Raw genomic sequence first — 15,783 nt, forward strand, 5'->3', positions numbered from 1 at the left:
GTTAATAACGGAGTTATGGCCCTTTTTATCTTGAAAAAATGCTTTTTTGAGTGTCAAATATAACACTTTTGTGTCCAGAAGCATATTGGCAGGGGATATCAATTCAACGAATTTGCTTGTTCAATTTGCATTACTATGCATTTGATCATTTGCCAATATTTATACGTGTAGGTCAATGGAAAGAAGGAGCCTTCTTGCAGTGTTCATCCAATCATTGAAAGCCCTTAAACCCGTCATGTCCAAAGACTGCCCAGATGACCTCTATTTTGACCTCTTGGACTCTGTGGCAACGGGTGATGACCTCACCCCTGACCTACTGAAAAAGATTGACTACACCTTGCACGCTTACTGCACACTGGAACACATTCAGAAAGACACCAGCGATTTACTGGATGCCGCTATTGATAGCATTGCGAAAGTGATTGGAGCTAACTCAGATGACATTGGAGACGCGGTGTGTTCTGAGGGTGGCTTTGGTAATTTGGGGTGTCTTGGGTGTGCCTGGGTGGACACTGGGCTGTTCAACATGAACCTTCTGGCCCCTCAGGGCCCTGTTGACCCAGTTGAGAAAGTCTTGATCAAACTGAACATTGCCCAGAACGAGGTGAGATAGTTGTTCTGTTTTTACCATATTTTATTTAATGAGATCTTGAATATTTTTAGGAGTGAATACAAATGAGCAGTTCTCTGTGAAAAGTTGGTTTAATACATGTGCGTAAAGTGTTGTCCCTGATTAGCCTATGAAGTATGCACAGGCTAATCAGGGACGACACTTTCCACCTAAACTGGATTTTTTAAAAGAAGGGATTTTCTGTAAACAAAAAATATGATTAAAGCGTAAAGTGTTGTTCCTGATTAGCCTGTGTGGACTGCACAGGCTTATCTGGGACTACACTTTACGCACATGCATTCAACCCCCTTTTCACAAAGTACGGCACAACATAGGCCAAAATGAGGTGATATGGTTGTTCTTTGCACATCATTTGTTTAAGTTTGATTCTTTTTTTCAGACACTTTAACTGGCATTTTACTGCTTTTTTTTATTTGTTGCATGTGTGAAGCAAGGATTGAATGCAAAATTTATTTTCATGCATTACCTTTCAATGACGATATACTTGAGCTAAAGTTGTCATTTTTATACTATATTGTATTGAATGAGTTCATGAACATTTTGTCGAGTGAATACAAATATTATTGCATGGAATAACAATCAGTGTCTGCCTCAGATCTTTTTATCACCTGCATTTTCAGTGAAAGGGGATATCCTAATTTTACAGAAAATGTGTTATTAAATCTTTAAAACATTTGTACTGATGTGGAACCATTAAATGTGGAGTGTCCTAATGCCATTAAAAAAATGTTGCAGGACTGATCTTTTAAAGAAATTATATTTAATGAAGGAACTCAAATTGTTTTGTTTTGACATGTGTAAAAATTAAATATTGGTAATCACTGCCTTACACACAAAAAAGACCAGCTTGTGATGAGGCAATACGCGCAGGCTATTCAGGGACGACACTTTCGGCCTTAACTGGAGTTTTTGTTTAGAAGAGACTTCCTTTAAACAAACAATACACAAAAAGCGCAAAGTGTTGTCACTGATTAGTGTGTGCAGACTGCACAGGCTAATCTGAGACAACACTTTACATACATGCATTCAAGACTTTTTTGTACCAGAGAGACTCTCATATTCATCACTCTCTTTCAGTTGACAGAACAGGAGGCTGAGCTAGCCGTATTATGCTCACATCACAGACTGGTAACTGGGCAGGATCTTCTGCAGCAAGCAGACAGACTTGTTCACCCGCGAGTCACTTATCTCAATGTATGTATTAGCCTGGCTCTGGGAAAATGGAGCTCAATGCATGTGCGTAAAGTGTTTGTCCAAGATTTGCTTGAGCAGTCTGCACAGGCTAATTAGGGTCGACACTTTTCACCTAAACTGGGGTCAAACATGGGATCATTGCAGGGGTCACCAGTTTACAAAGATAAATAGAGTGATTACCTTTAAAATCTTCTTTTTTTAAACTGCTTTGCCAAATGTTTCCATAGTTGGTATGTATCATCTTTTAAAGGTGCTCTACAATGTTAATTGGAATTGTGCTCCTAGGGTCTAAACTTGGCCCTAGGGTCTTAACTTGGCCCTAGGGTCTTAACTTGCCCATTTGCACTTAGATTTGATTTAGGGAATATTGTTAAAAAATATTATTTGGTATGAAGTTTCATCTGGAGGTAATTTTAAAGGTTTATTCAAATAATACCCCTTGGTCCAAAACTGGCCCTGCCCCTGGGATCTCCAGTTTGAAAAGACTTACATAGGGAATACCTCAAAATATCTGCTAGTCTGAAACAGCAAAGCCCAAGGCTTTTCATATAACGTTTGTAGCATTTATCGTCTAAAAAGTTTGTTTTTGCCATTTGGTATAAACTAGAGGTCTTCTTCAAACTTTATTCAAACTATGCGCCTGGGATCAGAAGTAGATTTGCCCTGGGGGTCAGTTGTTTAACTGGTTCTTCATGTCTGGTGCAAAGCATCATCTTAAGGTCCTTTGCAAAGAAATCAAATTATGCCCTTACTGTCAAAACTGGCCTTCCCTGGGGGTCAGCAGGCTTAACAGATTATTTAAATTAAAAGCTTTAAAATGTTTTAGCTGGAAAGGCAAAGCCCCATGGCTTTCATTTTTGGCAGATGTACTGTCAGCTTTAGGTCCTCTGAAGTTTGGTCACATAAAGCCCCTGGGGTCAACTGGTGCCTTACCCCGGGGTCATAAATTTTACCTTGACTTATACAACAAAGTCAAGGTAAACTTATACTCCCAAACCATGGGAGGCTGGTATTATACCTCTTACCTTCAGTTTCTCAGGTGAGCGTCCAAAGATCTTCTTCTTGTTTTAAGTTGTAATGAAAAAGTCTAAAGATTTTTTCTTCTTTTATATTGAAACAGACAGGATCAGTGGAACTTCGGAAACAAATTGCAGAACTTGAAAAGCAGATAGCTTTCCGACCAGCACCATCGCAGGTGAGAGATATTGTGTGATTGTTCTCAAAGTGAGTGTCAAATGAAACGTTTATTTCTTAAGGGTGTTACTTTTGTGGTCATTAAACGTAATATAGAATCCAAATAGAGAAGTTCACTTTCTTAGTGATTTAAAGTACATTTTGACACAGAACAAGTTTCACTCTTTCCTGATATATTTCCCCTAAATAGGCTTTTTCAAAGTTTGTTTTTACCAATTGACTACATTTTCATCCGGTTGCTCAACAAAAGTACATTTTAATTAAAACATGTAATCTTAAGAAAGATGATTATTAAGTTGTTTTTTATGCCCCCCTTCGAAGAAGAGAGGGTATATTGCTTTGCTCTGTCGGTCGGTCTGTCGGTCGGTCCGTCCACCAGGTGGTTGTCAGACGATAACTCAAGAACGCTTGGGCCTAGGATCATGAAACTTCATAGGTACATTGATCATGACTTGCAGATGACCCCTATTGATTTTGAGGTCACTAGGTCAAAGGTCAAGGTCACGGTGACCAGAAATAGTAAAATGGTTTTTGAATGATAACTCAAGAACGCATACGCCTATGATCATGAAACTTCATGGGTAGATTGATCATGACTTGCAGATGACCCCTATTGATTTTGAGGTCACTAGGTCAAAGGTCAAGGTCACGGTGACCCAAAATAGTAAAATGGTTTCCGGATGATAACTCAAGAACGCATACGCCTAGGATCATGAAACTTCATAGGTAGATTGATCATGACTCGCAGATGACCCCTATTGATTTTGAGGTCACTAGGTCAAAGGTCAAGGTGACCCGAAATAGTAAAATGGTTTTCGGATGATAACTCAAGAACGCATACGCCTAGGATCATGAAACTTCATAGGTAGATTGATCATGACTTGCAGATGACCCCTATTGATTTTGAGGTCACAAGGTCAAGGTCACGGTGATCGGAAATAGTAAAATGATTTTCGGATGATAACTCAAGAACGGTTTTGCCTAGGATCATGACACTTCATAGGTACATTGATTGTGACTCGCAGATGACCCCTATTGATTTTCAGGTCACTAGGTCAAAGGTCAAGGTCACAGTGACAAAAATCGTATTCACACAATGGCTGCCACTACAACGGACAGCCCATATGGGGGGCATGCATGTTTTACAAACAGCCCTTGTTTTCAAAAGTTTGCAATTAATGTATGGAAAATTAGATCAAACTTATTGAAAAGCTAAGCTTAACTGACAAAAAGCTTAAATCTGGAGGCATTCTTACACTTATGTTACTTGCATTACTGGCCTGCTGTTACAGCATCTTTGACAGGTCAAATATGGCCACAAGACAGATTGTCCAGACTTGTAACTTCATTGTTTATCATGCAATTTTAAAATAATTACCAACCATCTTAAGGTGATGGTCACACTAACAAATGGTCAAATATGTGCATTGTTCAGATAGTTTAAAAGAGCCTTTTCACAGATTTTGGCATGTTTTGAAGTTTGTCATTTAATGCTTTATATTGATAAATGTAAACATAAAATTTTAAAAGCTCCAGTAAAAAATCAAAAATGAAATTTAAAAAAGGGAAAAAAGTAGCCCGCAGCAGGGCTCGAACCAGTGACCTCCGGAATCCTGAAGTAAAAACGCATTAACCAACTGAGCTATCCTGCCAAGCATACATAAGATGCGTATTTTATACCTTATATAAGCAATCTTCGTAGTCACAAATTTAAACGACAACAACAGAACTCTCCAAACTATTCAATCGTTTCACGTTGCAACGCTTTATAATTTTTAGGTTTTTAAATGGTCAAAAGATGCATTGCTATATTAGACCATGGCAAATGTTCAGTAATACTGTTTCCTCACAAATATCATAATGAAACCAAACATTTGCGAATCTGAAACTTTTTTCAATTTTGTCAATTTACCAAACTGTGAAAAGATCCCTTTAATATTTACAAGCATTATTGACAATGGGTTGTGACATATTTCTTACTAGTAAAAGTATTGAGACAATTACGTATTTCAATGACTTTGCAGTACGACATGCTAGTAATGGACGTCAGGAACTTTCTGGCTAGTGTCGGATCCACGGAAAACATTCACGGTCTCGTGACAAAACTTCGGGCCTGCATTGGCACCAGATCCAGGGATGCTTGCAGCGTGTCAAGGCAGTATGATTTGTGGGAACAGTCGGTGGATAAGTTTGTGCAGTCATTGAGTGTGGTGTATCCTGTCTATAAGGATATAACTCAGCCCTTGATAGCTGCGGTGCAACAGGTACATCCTTATTTGTTTGAGAAATTGATTGCTGTGCAGCTGTTGAGAAAAAATGAAATACTCTGTAGCTAATATTATTCATTGGACACTAATATTTGTTTATTTGTTTGGATCTGATGTACAAGGAATTCAAATGTTCAATGTTAAACAAAAGATAATGTCTGAAGTCCGTATACTATAGTAGGTTATCGAATTAAAATAAAGTATATAATGATGTAAGTAAATTAAATGAAAATTCGAAACAAACTTCAATGAAATTTCAAACAAAAAAATAACAGAGAACATAAACGTTTTTTGAACAAGAATAACATAATAATTTTAAAGGCAGTAAGAATAACTTAGTATGTTTCATTTAGTTTGGTATTCAGTATAATCATACAATGTTTACATATGTAAAGGAATACTTTCAGTGGCTGAAAAGTGATACATAAACCTCTTTCAGGGTTAAGTACATCAAACTATTTATTCAATTAGTGGTATTTATAATAGTATTTTGTACAGTTCAGGTTCCTTTACATATTAACACACATTTTACATATTTAAATACTTCAAATTTACATGTTGATGTTAATAAACTATGGAACTTAACAACAGTTGGATTCACAAATTCATGGATTTATGAATCTAAGACATTTTATTTCAATGAACTTTAAGCTTGTCATTAAGAGTATAGTGAATCAAAAAAGTGCAAATATTTATGGATGGTGGATGACATTTGTAACAGATTAAATTTGTAAACTGTAATGCCAGTGATACAAGTATTTCTTGATCTGCCATCAAGTAATTGAAAACCTACTCCTTTTCAAAATTTCTTCAATTAGATCTAACAAGAAATATCCTTATGTATATAGAAAACTGTTTCAGTTTGTTTGATAGTTTTGATTTAAAGATCCGTAAACACTGCCCCATACTAGTATGCTTTATATAATCTCCCAAAAACAAAAAGTGCCATACAAAAGTTAATTTCAATAGGAAGACCCATAAAACAAGTAACATTGGTGTAAAAATGTTAAAATACAAACATTCTGCAACTCTTTAGCATCTAACAATCGTTTCGTGATGTCATCTTGTTTCATTTAAGAGAGAAATCAGCATCAGCTTTCATCAAATTTTGAAATTAAACTCGGTGTTAAAAAAAAAGCATTTTGTATCTCGTTAAAGCAATCTTACCAGACCATCAGACCATATCTAGCATTAAAATGTTGGCTATTGCTATGAGGAACACTGATTTTTTATGGGTTATTTGTTTAACAAAGTATTTGTTGATTCTGAGCATTTGCCGATCTTTGAAATTGATGTTTTTTTTAGTATAATGGTTCCCATGGTTACAGGTGGTGCATGGAATGGGCCTTCTTAGCCAAGAGGTTAAGAGAAGCAAGGAGGTTGCCAAGGTAACAGGGTCATTTGGACATGAGGCTGGGGTGAGTTAAGCAATGAAATTTTAGTGTAAAAAGGTTAATGGGTTCCTGCTTATTAAATGCATAGCAACCCATAGCAGATGAAAAAAACAACATTGATGCTATTTTCAGTTTATATTGTTTAGATAAAATTATTTAAATGAGATGATGGTAATAGTAAATTGATAATGCTAGATTATATATATCAATAGGAAAAAAATATGTTAAAAAAATGATTAATCCAATTTGTAATTATATTGCATTATTTTCAGGAAATCTCTCAAAAGCTGGAGAAGATAGTGATACTAGCAGGAAAGTTTCCAACCCTGTCCACTATAAACCCATCCTGCCTTCACCTAGCAACCAACTTAACCTCTCTTGATAACCTTGACCTTGTGAGAGATGTGGTCCAAAGGTCACAGCCAGAGAACACATCTGCAGATGAAGTGCTTGTAACACTGACTGACAGGTAGGATTTAAGGAGAAAATCGCTGTTTGATAAAAAAAAAAAAATCTGGATACTTATGGAACAAAAAAGAATTGACTTGGAAACTCATGCTCTTTATGATTTTAGAATGGAATCACCATGTAAGTGTTGTTATCTTTAAACATTTGTGAATGTGATAGGGATTCATCATATTATCATGACCAACTTTACAAAAAGAAAAGGGACATATACAAGTTTTTATATAAAATATTTTTTTTCTTGTTGGTTGCATTAGGTTAAAGCATTGACTACAAAGTTTAGGATCTTAGGTTTGCTATCCAGCACGGTCACATATATTGTGTTGGAATTATTCATGAAATTATTTCTGTGGCCATTTCCCCCCCTACATCTAATTAAGTAGGGCAGTTGTCAGCTATTGCCATAAGTATGTGCACTAAGTGCTTGTAAACCAGCTTGCCCAGGAAAAGTGGGAAAGGCTAACTGACTGCCGTGTAATTGCTGAAATAGGTTTTAAAATGTCAAATAAAACAATTGTGGGTCATTCTGAAAAAATAGGTTAAATGCATTTTGTAAATTTTCGTCCTAGTTTAGCCTGTGGAGTCCGCAGTGGTTGATCAGGGATCGCACTTTCTGCCTAAATTGGATATTTTATGCTCCCCATATATATATATGGGGAGCATATAGTTGCCAGTTTGGGGTTCCTTACTTACTTACTTCCGTCACACTTTTGGTATCGTTTCTCATAGCGCCTTCAATAGTTTACCGATCTCTTACATATTTGGCATGTAGGTACCTTGCATTGACATCTACCTTTTGATGATGTTTGAGGTCACTGGGGTCAAGGTCACTGAGGTTAATAATAGATTTTTCCGTCACAAATTTGTTACAGTTTCTCATACCTTCTCATACCTTGCATAGACCTCTACCTTTTTGATGAGGTTTGAGGTCACTGGTGTCAAGGTCACTGAGGCTAACAATAGATTTTCTCAATGTCATACACTTTTTTTCACACAAACCATATATGAACAAAGCATCATTGGGGAGCATCCATCAGTTTTACTGATATCCTTGTGTTTAGAAGAGACTCTTTGAATGAAAAATTCCATAAATGCGGAAATTGTCATCCATGATTAATCTGGGATGACGCTACGCAAAAGCATTAAGCCCAGATTTCCCAGAATGAGGCTTTATTGTAATTAACCCATTTATGCCTAGTGGACTCTCCCATCCTTCTAAATTGGATCAATTTATTTCCAAAATGAGGGATGTCTAGTATATTTATTTCTATATTTAGAATATTACTTACTGAAATTCCTTTAAGCAAACAGCGCAGACCTTGATGAGACGCCGCATCATGCATTTCAGAACGCTAGGCATAAGTGGGTTTAGTGAAATTGTAATGAAATGGATAGACTCCTGGATTAATGTTCATTTTCATTCCAGCATTCTATCAGGGGGACTGTACTGTGTTGTGCTGGAAGCCCAGGCAAGGGGTGCGCTGACCCCTGACCTGTTGATGACCTTGACCCACATCCTGGACATGTACGTGTCGTCATGGAAACACGAGGAGGCAGCGAGGAAAGTTAAGGAGGCAGAGGAAGCCAGTCTGTACCGGTACAAGACGGAGACGCACGGCGATGAGAGGAGTGAGGAAGAACAACTGGAGGCAGACTTCCTGCAAAATTTCCCATCGTTTAATGAGGTTGGAAAAAAAGTTATTGATATTTAGTTATTTTGAAAGTCATAAAATCTTGTAGCAATTTTCATGGAAAATGTTCTGCCATTTAGTAAAGTTAGAAAAAAAATGCTATAAAAGAGCAGCACACGATCTGGAATAACAAGGGGTTTAATGCCAGTGTGTTAAGTGTCGTCCCAGATTAGTTGTGAGGAATGCAGGAACATCACTTTCGGCCTATGCTGGATTATTGCTTAAAAGACACCATCTTCAAATGTATAATACAGTGTAGGCAAAAGTGATGTTCCTGATTAGCCTGTGCCTAACTGCACAGGCTAATCTGGGAGGAAAGTACACACTTACCTTAAACTCCACTTTCCCTCAGTGGGGTGATTTTATGTATTTCACAACTTTATCTCTTAAGATAACAATGCCATCTGCATGAATACGATTTTTAAGTTTTTTAAGTGTAAATTAAGGTTTTATTGAATGGTCAAATAGGCAACTGAAAGCATCTATTGGTTCAACCAATATTCTTGGTTTTACAACTCTGTTATTCAAGTGTGAAACTATAGTATCTGATGTGAATATATTGAGTAGATACAATATTTTCAAACTCAAAACTAAATTTCTCGTCATCAGTAAACGTGTAAGTGGTGTGATGGACATAGTGTCTGCCTTCAAATTAATGGTTCCGGGTTCGCTTCCCAATCAAGGAGCGTTCTCAGGATCTTTCTTAAGGCACCAAGTACATTAACAGGTTCTTACCAGGAAATGGACTCAATATTGTCTTACAGTGATTTGTTTTTTATGCAAATTGAGCTCAGATTTATTCGTTTTAATCTGAAAAACTATTTTTGTTGCATTGTAGGACTTCATCGACTTGGTAGAGGCAACGTCCATGGAAGATTCACACGTACGTAAGGAAACTGACCAATCAAAGACCAGCAGCACTGAGGCCTCTTCGCTCCATCTTACAAGCTCTCAGATGACTCTGATCTCCGGGGTGCATGAGAAGCTTTACAAGGGCTTGGTGAGCACAGAATGGTACAGGCCTGTTGTCATGACGACTGTCCAGTTGTCCGACTGGTTACGACCACTTCTGTCCACGTACACTGCAGCAACAATATTGACTACGCAATTGGTGGATATCATGAGTATGTTTCTTGTTGTTTGTTTTAATGTCATAAATACTGACCTGTTATCGTATGCTTATACTTTCCAAGGGGAAATAACTCATCCGGAATTTTAACTGGGAATCCGCCACCTCAATACCGTAATACAGGCCAGGTTAAACATAGTGCAATGCAACCTAGCCAAAAATCGGTAACCAACCTTCAATATTCTTTCCGGATCAACCAGGTGTATACGTGTCTTTTACGGCTCTGAATTAAAATATTGTTTTTCACTTGGTTGATTGGGGTTTTGAATAGATAATTGTGTTATTTATCTTTTTATTTCTCATTCGGATTAATTTGTGTGGATTTAATGGATTTTGTTTCATTTGTAAAAGGTAAGCCATGCTTGTTTTTATCGAACAATGGTTTATTTCTACCATGCTGGGTGTTTTCAGGCGCGAACGACCACGTGCAAAACGTGCTCTTCTAATACATTGCTAGAACGTGCAAAGCATGTTCTTCTAATGTGTTACGAGATCGTGCAAAGCGTGTTCTTCTATTGACAGATTGTTTATCATTTGCCATTGTGTGCAATAATGATTTTAACGTTCCGTATGACAATCTAATTGATCGTCATTTTATTTTTCATCTGTTTTGAATTAAACTTTTGTTTAATTTATGATCTACGGCAGTATTATTATAATTTTCATTATGGTCAAATAATGATTTTATGTGCCGTATGATAATCTGGTCTGTGACCAGTTTATGGTTGAATATGCTTTGCTCTTGTTTTTCATATATTCGACTACATGATGGTCGAAGAAACAAGAGTGGATAAATACCCGGTGACTTCGCAGATCATGGATGATAGTTGCAGTATCAGTCACCGGGTATCGGGCACGATCGCGACCGTACTATGCTAAGTCTCTTAGACAGTCGGTCAACATCAGAACATATGGCGACACCCGTCAGCCGGTCTTTGCCCGATGGCATTGGTCAAGGACATCGACCAATGCCGGACCATTTGGCATCCGCCATACGGTCATTATCCGGTGACAACACTGGTCATGATATGACCGGTACGTCACCGGAGACGTTGATCACGGACCATTGATCGACGTCTGACCGGCCGGTCCGGTCACCGGTCATGTCACCGGTCCGGTCCGGTCATTGATCACCGGTCCGGTCACCGGTCATGTCACCGGTCCGGTCCGGTCACCGGTCATGTCACCGGTCACCGGTCATGTAACCGGTCCGGTCACCGGTCCGGTCCGGTCACCGGTCCGGTCATTGATCACCGGTCTGGTCCGGTCACCGGTCCGGTCACCGGTCATGTCACCGGTCCGGTCACCGGTCATGTCACCGGTCCGGTCATTGATCACCGGTCCGGTCACCGGTCCGGTCCGGTCACCGGTCCGGTCATGTCACCGGTCCGGTCATGTCAACGGTCCGGTCCGGTCACCCGTCCGGTCATTGATCACCGCTCCGGTCACCGGTCAACAGTCATCAGTTAGGCCTGCCACCGATAACACCAGTCACCGGTCAAGAAGAAGAACTCGGTCTTCTTCATTGAATTATTCTCCTATTCTTCGTTGAATACATCGTCTTCATCAAGGATTAGACATCGGACACGCTCTTCTTCGTCGAGCAGTTCTCATCGTCGCGGCTCTCGTAAGCGATCACGTCGTCACTCACGGAGACGTTATTCTAGAAGATCTCGGTCTCATCGCAGCCGATCCACATCTCGGCCGATCCAGATCTCGACATCGCAGGAAACGAGGACGTCGTCAACCTTCACGTAGACATCAGCGGACTGCATTGAGCACCACTGGATATTTATCGAACATACCTCTCCTTCATTGAGCAGTTCTCGGCGTTGATACACTCGTAAGCGATCATGTCAATGCTCACGGAGACAATATTGTAGAAGACAATATTTCCAGCGTAGCCGAACAATATTTCGGCATCGAAGTTATATGGATGTCGCCACTTCTCACGTAGGCGTTAATGAACCTACTGGTCATATCGACGTTCTCCATTTTATTCCTTTAGGAATATCATGTCTCCATTCCACGTGTGATGGTTCTTCTTATGGCATCCACACATGTTGCAGTCACCGAGCCGTAGTTGTATACGAACACTAGTTCGTTTAACATTCAGGCTTCGGGATAAGCTGTTCTTTTCTCCACTACGACTACAAGGACACTTATGCCTATTAATACTGATAATCTACCGTTGTTTTCCGGTTAACATTATCAGATGACTTCGTGGATGGTCATTCTTCTGCACCAGATATTTCCATTCTGACGCAGTTATATTATACCGGTCCCGATCACCGGACATCGGTCACCATTCATCGGTCATATCACCGATCACTGATCACCGGTCAGAATAAGTGATGTCTCATCGCCATCGGATTGGATTTTTTTGGCATGATCTTCTTTTCCGAGCAGTGCTTGACATTGATAACAGACCATTTGGATTCCACCATTTTTTCGGTCTTTAACTGGTAACGTCACCGGTCATATTATGACTGGTCCGTTCACCGGGCTACAGTTACCGGTCATTGGTCCGGTTCGGTCACCACTTACCAATTACCGGTATTCCACTGTGTTTTCATCGGTCAATTTTTAGTATCACGGGTATCGTCTACATTACATAGTTGTATACCCCTGGCTATGATTGTATTGAATACTATATTTTATGGATTCAACAATCTACATGACTTTTTGTGTTTTTCAATACTGATGTTCTACTGGCGACGGTTACCAAATCATGCTATATCTGTTATTTGTACTTCTATCTCAACCGGCTACATGCAGACTACTGGTCTTGCAGATAGATCGGCTGAAGTGGGCTCGGAGACTAGCATTGAGGTCGAACATTACTATTTGACCTCTATTAATTTATGTTCGAACCCGAAGGATGAATTGTTTTAACCGCCTTTACCTGTCGGCTACAGACTTTGCAGTCAGTGTCACGGAACAGTTGGGACACATTAATGACGCTAGCAGGATTAGCAAGACGACATTTGTATCGACTTCTGCTTTTCTATTGCTCCTACGGCAGTGCATATTTTCAAGCTACTGGAATCAACAAGAGTTCTGATACATAGGATTGCCTATCAGATTGACGGCTACAGTCTTGTAGATGGCTTAGGACCTATTGAACTCAGATCTTAGATCCTAGGATCTGGAGGGACCTCATCTTAAAGTTATTCTTCTATTACACTTCTGGCCATAACAGGCCGTCTTCCTATAACTGGTCGTATTCCTTTCGGAATTCGTCCAGGTTAGAAGTCTTGAAGTAAATGGATTAATCAAGTCAGAATTTAAGACTTCCATGCATTCTACCGGCAAGCGTGGACCCGCTTAAGGTTACCCCTAGGGTTTTCACCTTTTTCTGCCATCACACCTCCGATTCCGGAGGTACCACTATCAATCATATTTCCGTACTTCGCAAATCGATGACTTCGCGACCTGTATTATCCAGGATTTTAAAGGCGCCTGTTATTGGTTCAAGAAGAGGCTATATTCTGTAGATAGGTCATAATCTTATAAGTGTTAAACACTGTCCTATTCTACCAATTTTCAAGTGTGTTTGGAGTGGGAAAGTTCGGCTTGCCGTGGTTTCTTTGCCCACCCATCCTTGACAAATGGTTCTGGTCACCGGTCGGTATTTACCGGTCCGGTCACCGGTCCTTCTGCTGAGACGTCTTTTCTTACGTCCGTTTCAGCTTTATTTTTAAGATAATTGTATTAATCTCGGGATTATTTAATGACACAGATTTCCATCTTTTTGTCATTATTTACCACTATTCAGTGGTGTCTAGACTAGAAGATTATCTTGGCAAGAATATAGTTTATTCTACCACAACCTTCCTTACATCTTATACAGATGTGAGCAGATAAGGTTATGGACGATCACATAGAACAACGTATCTTGATTTTCTCAATTATGTGGTATCCTAACGAATATCACCTGCACATCTACATCTTGAAAAGCGAAAATTCTTTTTAGCTGTTTTTCATTTACAACACATTTTCACGATTCCTTTGTGATGGTTTCAACTATCACACATCGGTCGTGGTTTACTTACAGACACGGAGGTGATCATATTATCACTCCTTGTAACTGGAAATCAGGAACTTATTAGTTCTTTGCAAGAACAACAAATTTTCTCTATCGTCTTTCTCATACCAGTTCGTCTCAACGCCCTGTTGGACCTTTTGTCCTGCAGTTCTTTCTTTCGAATTATTTTTCCGTTGGGTTCAATAATGTAATTGCGCATGCGCGGCAGTGAAGTTGCAGACGAGTTGCATGGTGTACATAGTATATCAAAGAATGTTGTTTATCATCAAACGCTAGTTATTAGCGTTATGCGATCGTATATCGCAGTGTATACCGGTATGCTGAACAACGTCAACAATGCAGTTCACAGAAATCGATCCAACAGGGTGTGCGATTGTTATACATTCGTCCATTGACATAAACTGGGTCTGGAATATCTTGCCTTCTTGGTGAGTTTTTGCAATAACTGAGTATTTGCCATAATTTCATGAAATATACTTAATGAACCATGGGATTATGGTTCTACGACCTTTTAAGTCTCCTGTACAATTATTTTCAGGAAACTTCTTCACAGGTCAAATATCATATCTCACTGAGACATATTTTTACTGATCCAAACATGTGCCACTTCATGACTGGCCATTAATAACTTTTAGTTATCTCTACAGAAGAACGTTTTTCTGTTAGATTTTCAATCCTTGTTACTTGTGCAAGGATAATTCCATCAGAACTGTATAAAGGTTCTATGGAAATTCATTTTTTTACTGGGTAATTGAGAGCATAGTTATTACCTTAATCACTCTGCTAGATACATAGAGGTTTTTCTCATCTTTTTCTTGATGATAAGAAATTTTTTCTTTTCTTCATCAAAGGATAGAGATTATGCTTTCGTATACCTTGTTTTGTGTAAGTCATCGCAACTCTGTGCTGTCTTACCTATTTTGGAACTGATCCAAACTATGGAACGTCAACACTATGTTTTTCGTTCCTTTACCTTCTTAAGCGGTTTTAACTTGTGTAACATGTTGGGATGCTTAATGAGCTCCTTATGAACCTTTTTCATCAGGCTTATTAACAGTTCCAATATAATTTTAAGACTGTTCTCCTTCTTATTATGGCTTTTACGATACGGAGAAGTGAAATTCATGCTTTTTCTGTTGAATACGACCAATTCCAGTTGGATCTATTGTCGTTTTCACTTTGTTGTGTCAGCCAGGATTCCTTGCTTAATATCAAGTCCTCTATATGGCTTCTACCTTCAAGTTTCCAAGTTTTCTTAAACTGGTAGTCATGAAGATGAGGATAAACTTCTTTGGGCAATCAGGGCTTTGAAGTTCTATCTCAGCAGTGTTAGTCAGAAGTCCATTCGAGGTTCTCAAAGACACTCTTCATTTCCCCCCCCCCAAAAAAAAAGGGGGGGGAGATGTGTCTGCGGCTTCTATTTCTCGGGGTTAGACCTCGACTAAGGAAAGTTAATCTTATCCTATCTAAGGATTCATTCCTTTTTAGGATCTGACCGCATGAATTAAGAGCTCTGTCTGTTTTGTGGGCATATATTAATCACACCCCACTTTTTGACGTGCTCTAAGCTGTTTACTGGAGGAATCCGACCACCTTGTCATCTTTTTATCTTCGTTTTCTGAAGTGCCAACAATACAATTTGTATACGTTTGGGCTTGTTGTGGTTTCACTAACGGTAGTGTCTTCTTTACGACATAGACATATTACTCTGTCCGAGAAGTCATAATTAATACCGTTTTAACGAAGATTACTTGATATCATTAGCTGATA

At 39.0% G+C, this 15,783-nt stretch overlaps 2 protein-coding genes across 2 annotated transcripts in view; both read left to right on the forward strand.

The window, feature by feature from the left end:
• Positions 1 to 3,038, forward strand: part of LOC127852617 (midasin-like) — a 99,092-nt gene extending 96,054 nt beyond the window's left edge. The window contains exons 55-57 of the mRNA XM_052386568.1: positions 172 to 604; positions 1,709 to 1,825; positions 2,946 to 3,038. Of these exons, the coding sequence (XP_052242528.1) occupies positions 172 to 604; positions 1,709 to 1,825; positions 2,946 to 3,038 (643 nt within the window). The remainder of the gene's footprint in view (positions 1 to 171; positions 605 to 1,708; positions 1,826 to 2,945) is intronic.
• A 3,578-nt stretch (positions 3,039 to 6,616) lies between these two features.
• LOC127852812 (midasin-like) overlaps positions 6,617 to 15,783 on the forward strand; it is a 98,169-nt gene continuing 89,002 nt past the window's right edge. The window contains exons 1-4 of the mRNA XM_052386802.1: positions 6,617 to 6,704; positions 6,953 to 7,149; positions 8,572 to 8,830; positions 9,675 to 9,960. Coding sequence (XP_052242762.1) covers positions 6,627 to 6,704; positions 6,953 to 7,149; positions 8,572 to 8,830; positions 9,675 to 9,960 — 820 coding nt within the window. The 5' untranslated portion in view covers positions 6,617 to 6,626. The remainder of the gene's footprint in view (positions 6,705 to 6,952; positions 7,150 to 8,571; positions 8,831 to 9,674; positions 9,961 to 15,783) is intronic.

Source organism: Dreissena polymorpha, chromosome 12 (genome assembly GCF_020536995.1).
Source record: "Dreissena polymorpha isolate Duluth1 chromosome 12, UMN_Dpol_1.0, whole genome shotgun sequence".
NCBI lineage: Eukaryota > Metazoa > Mollusca > Bivalvia > Myida > Dreissenidae > Dreissena > Dreissena polymorpha.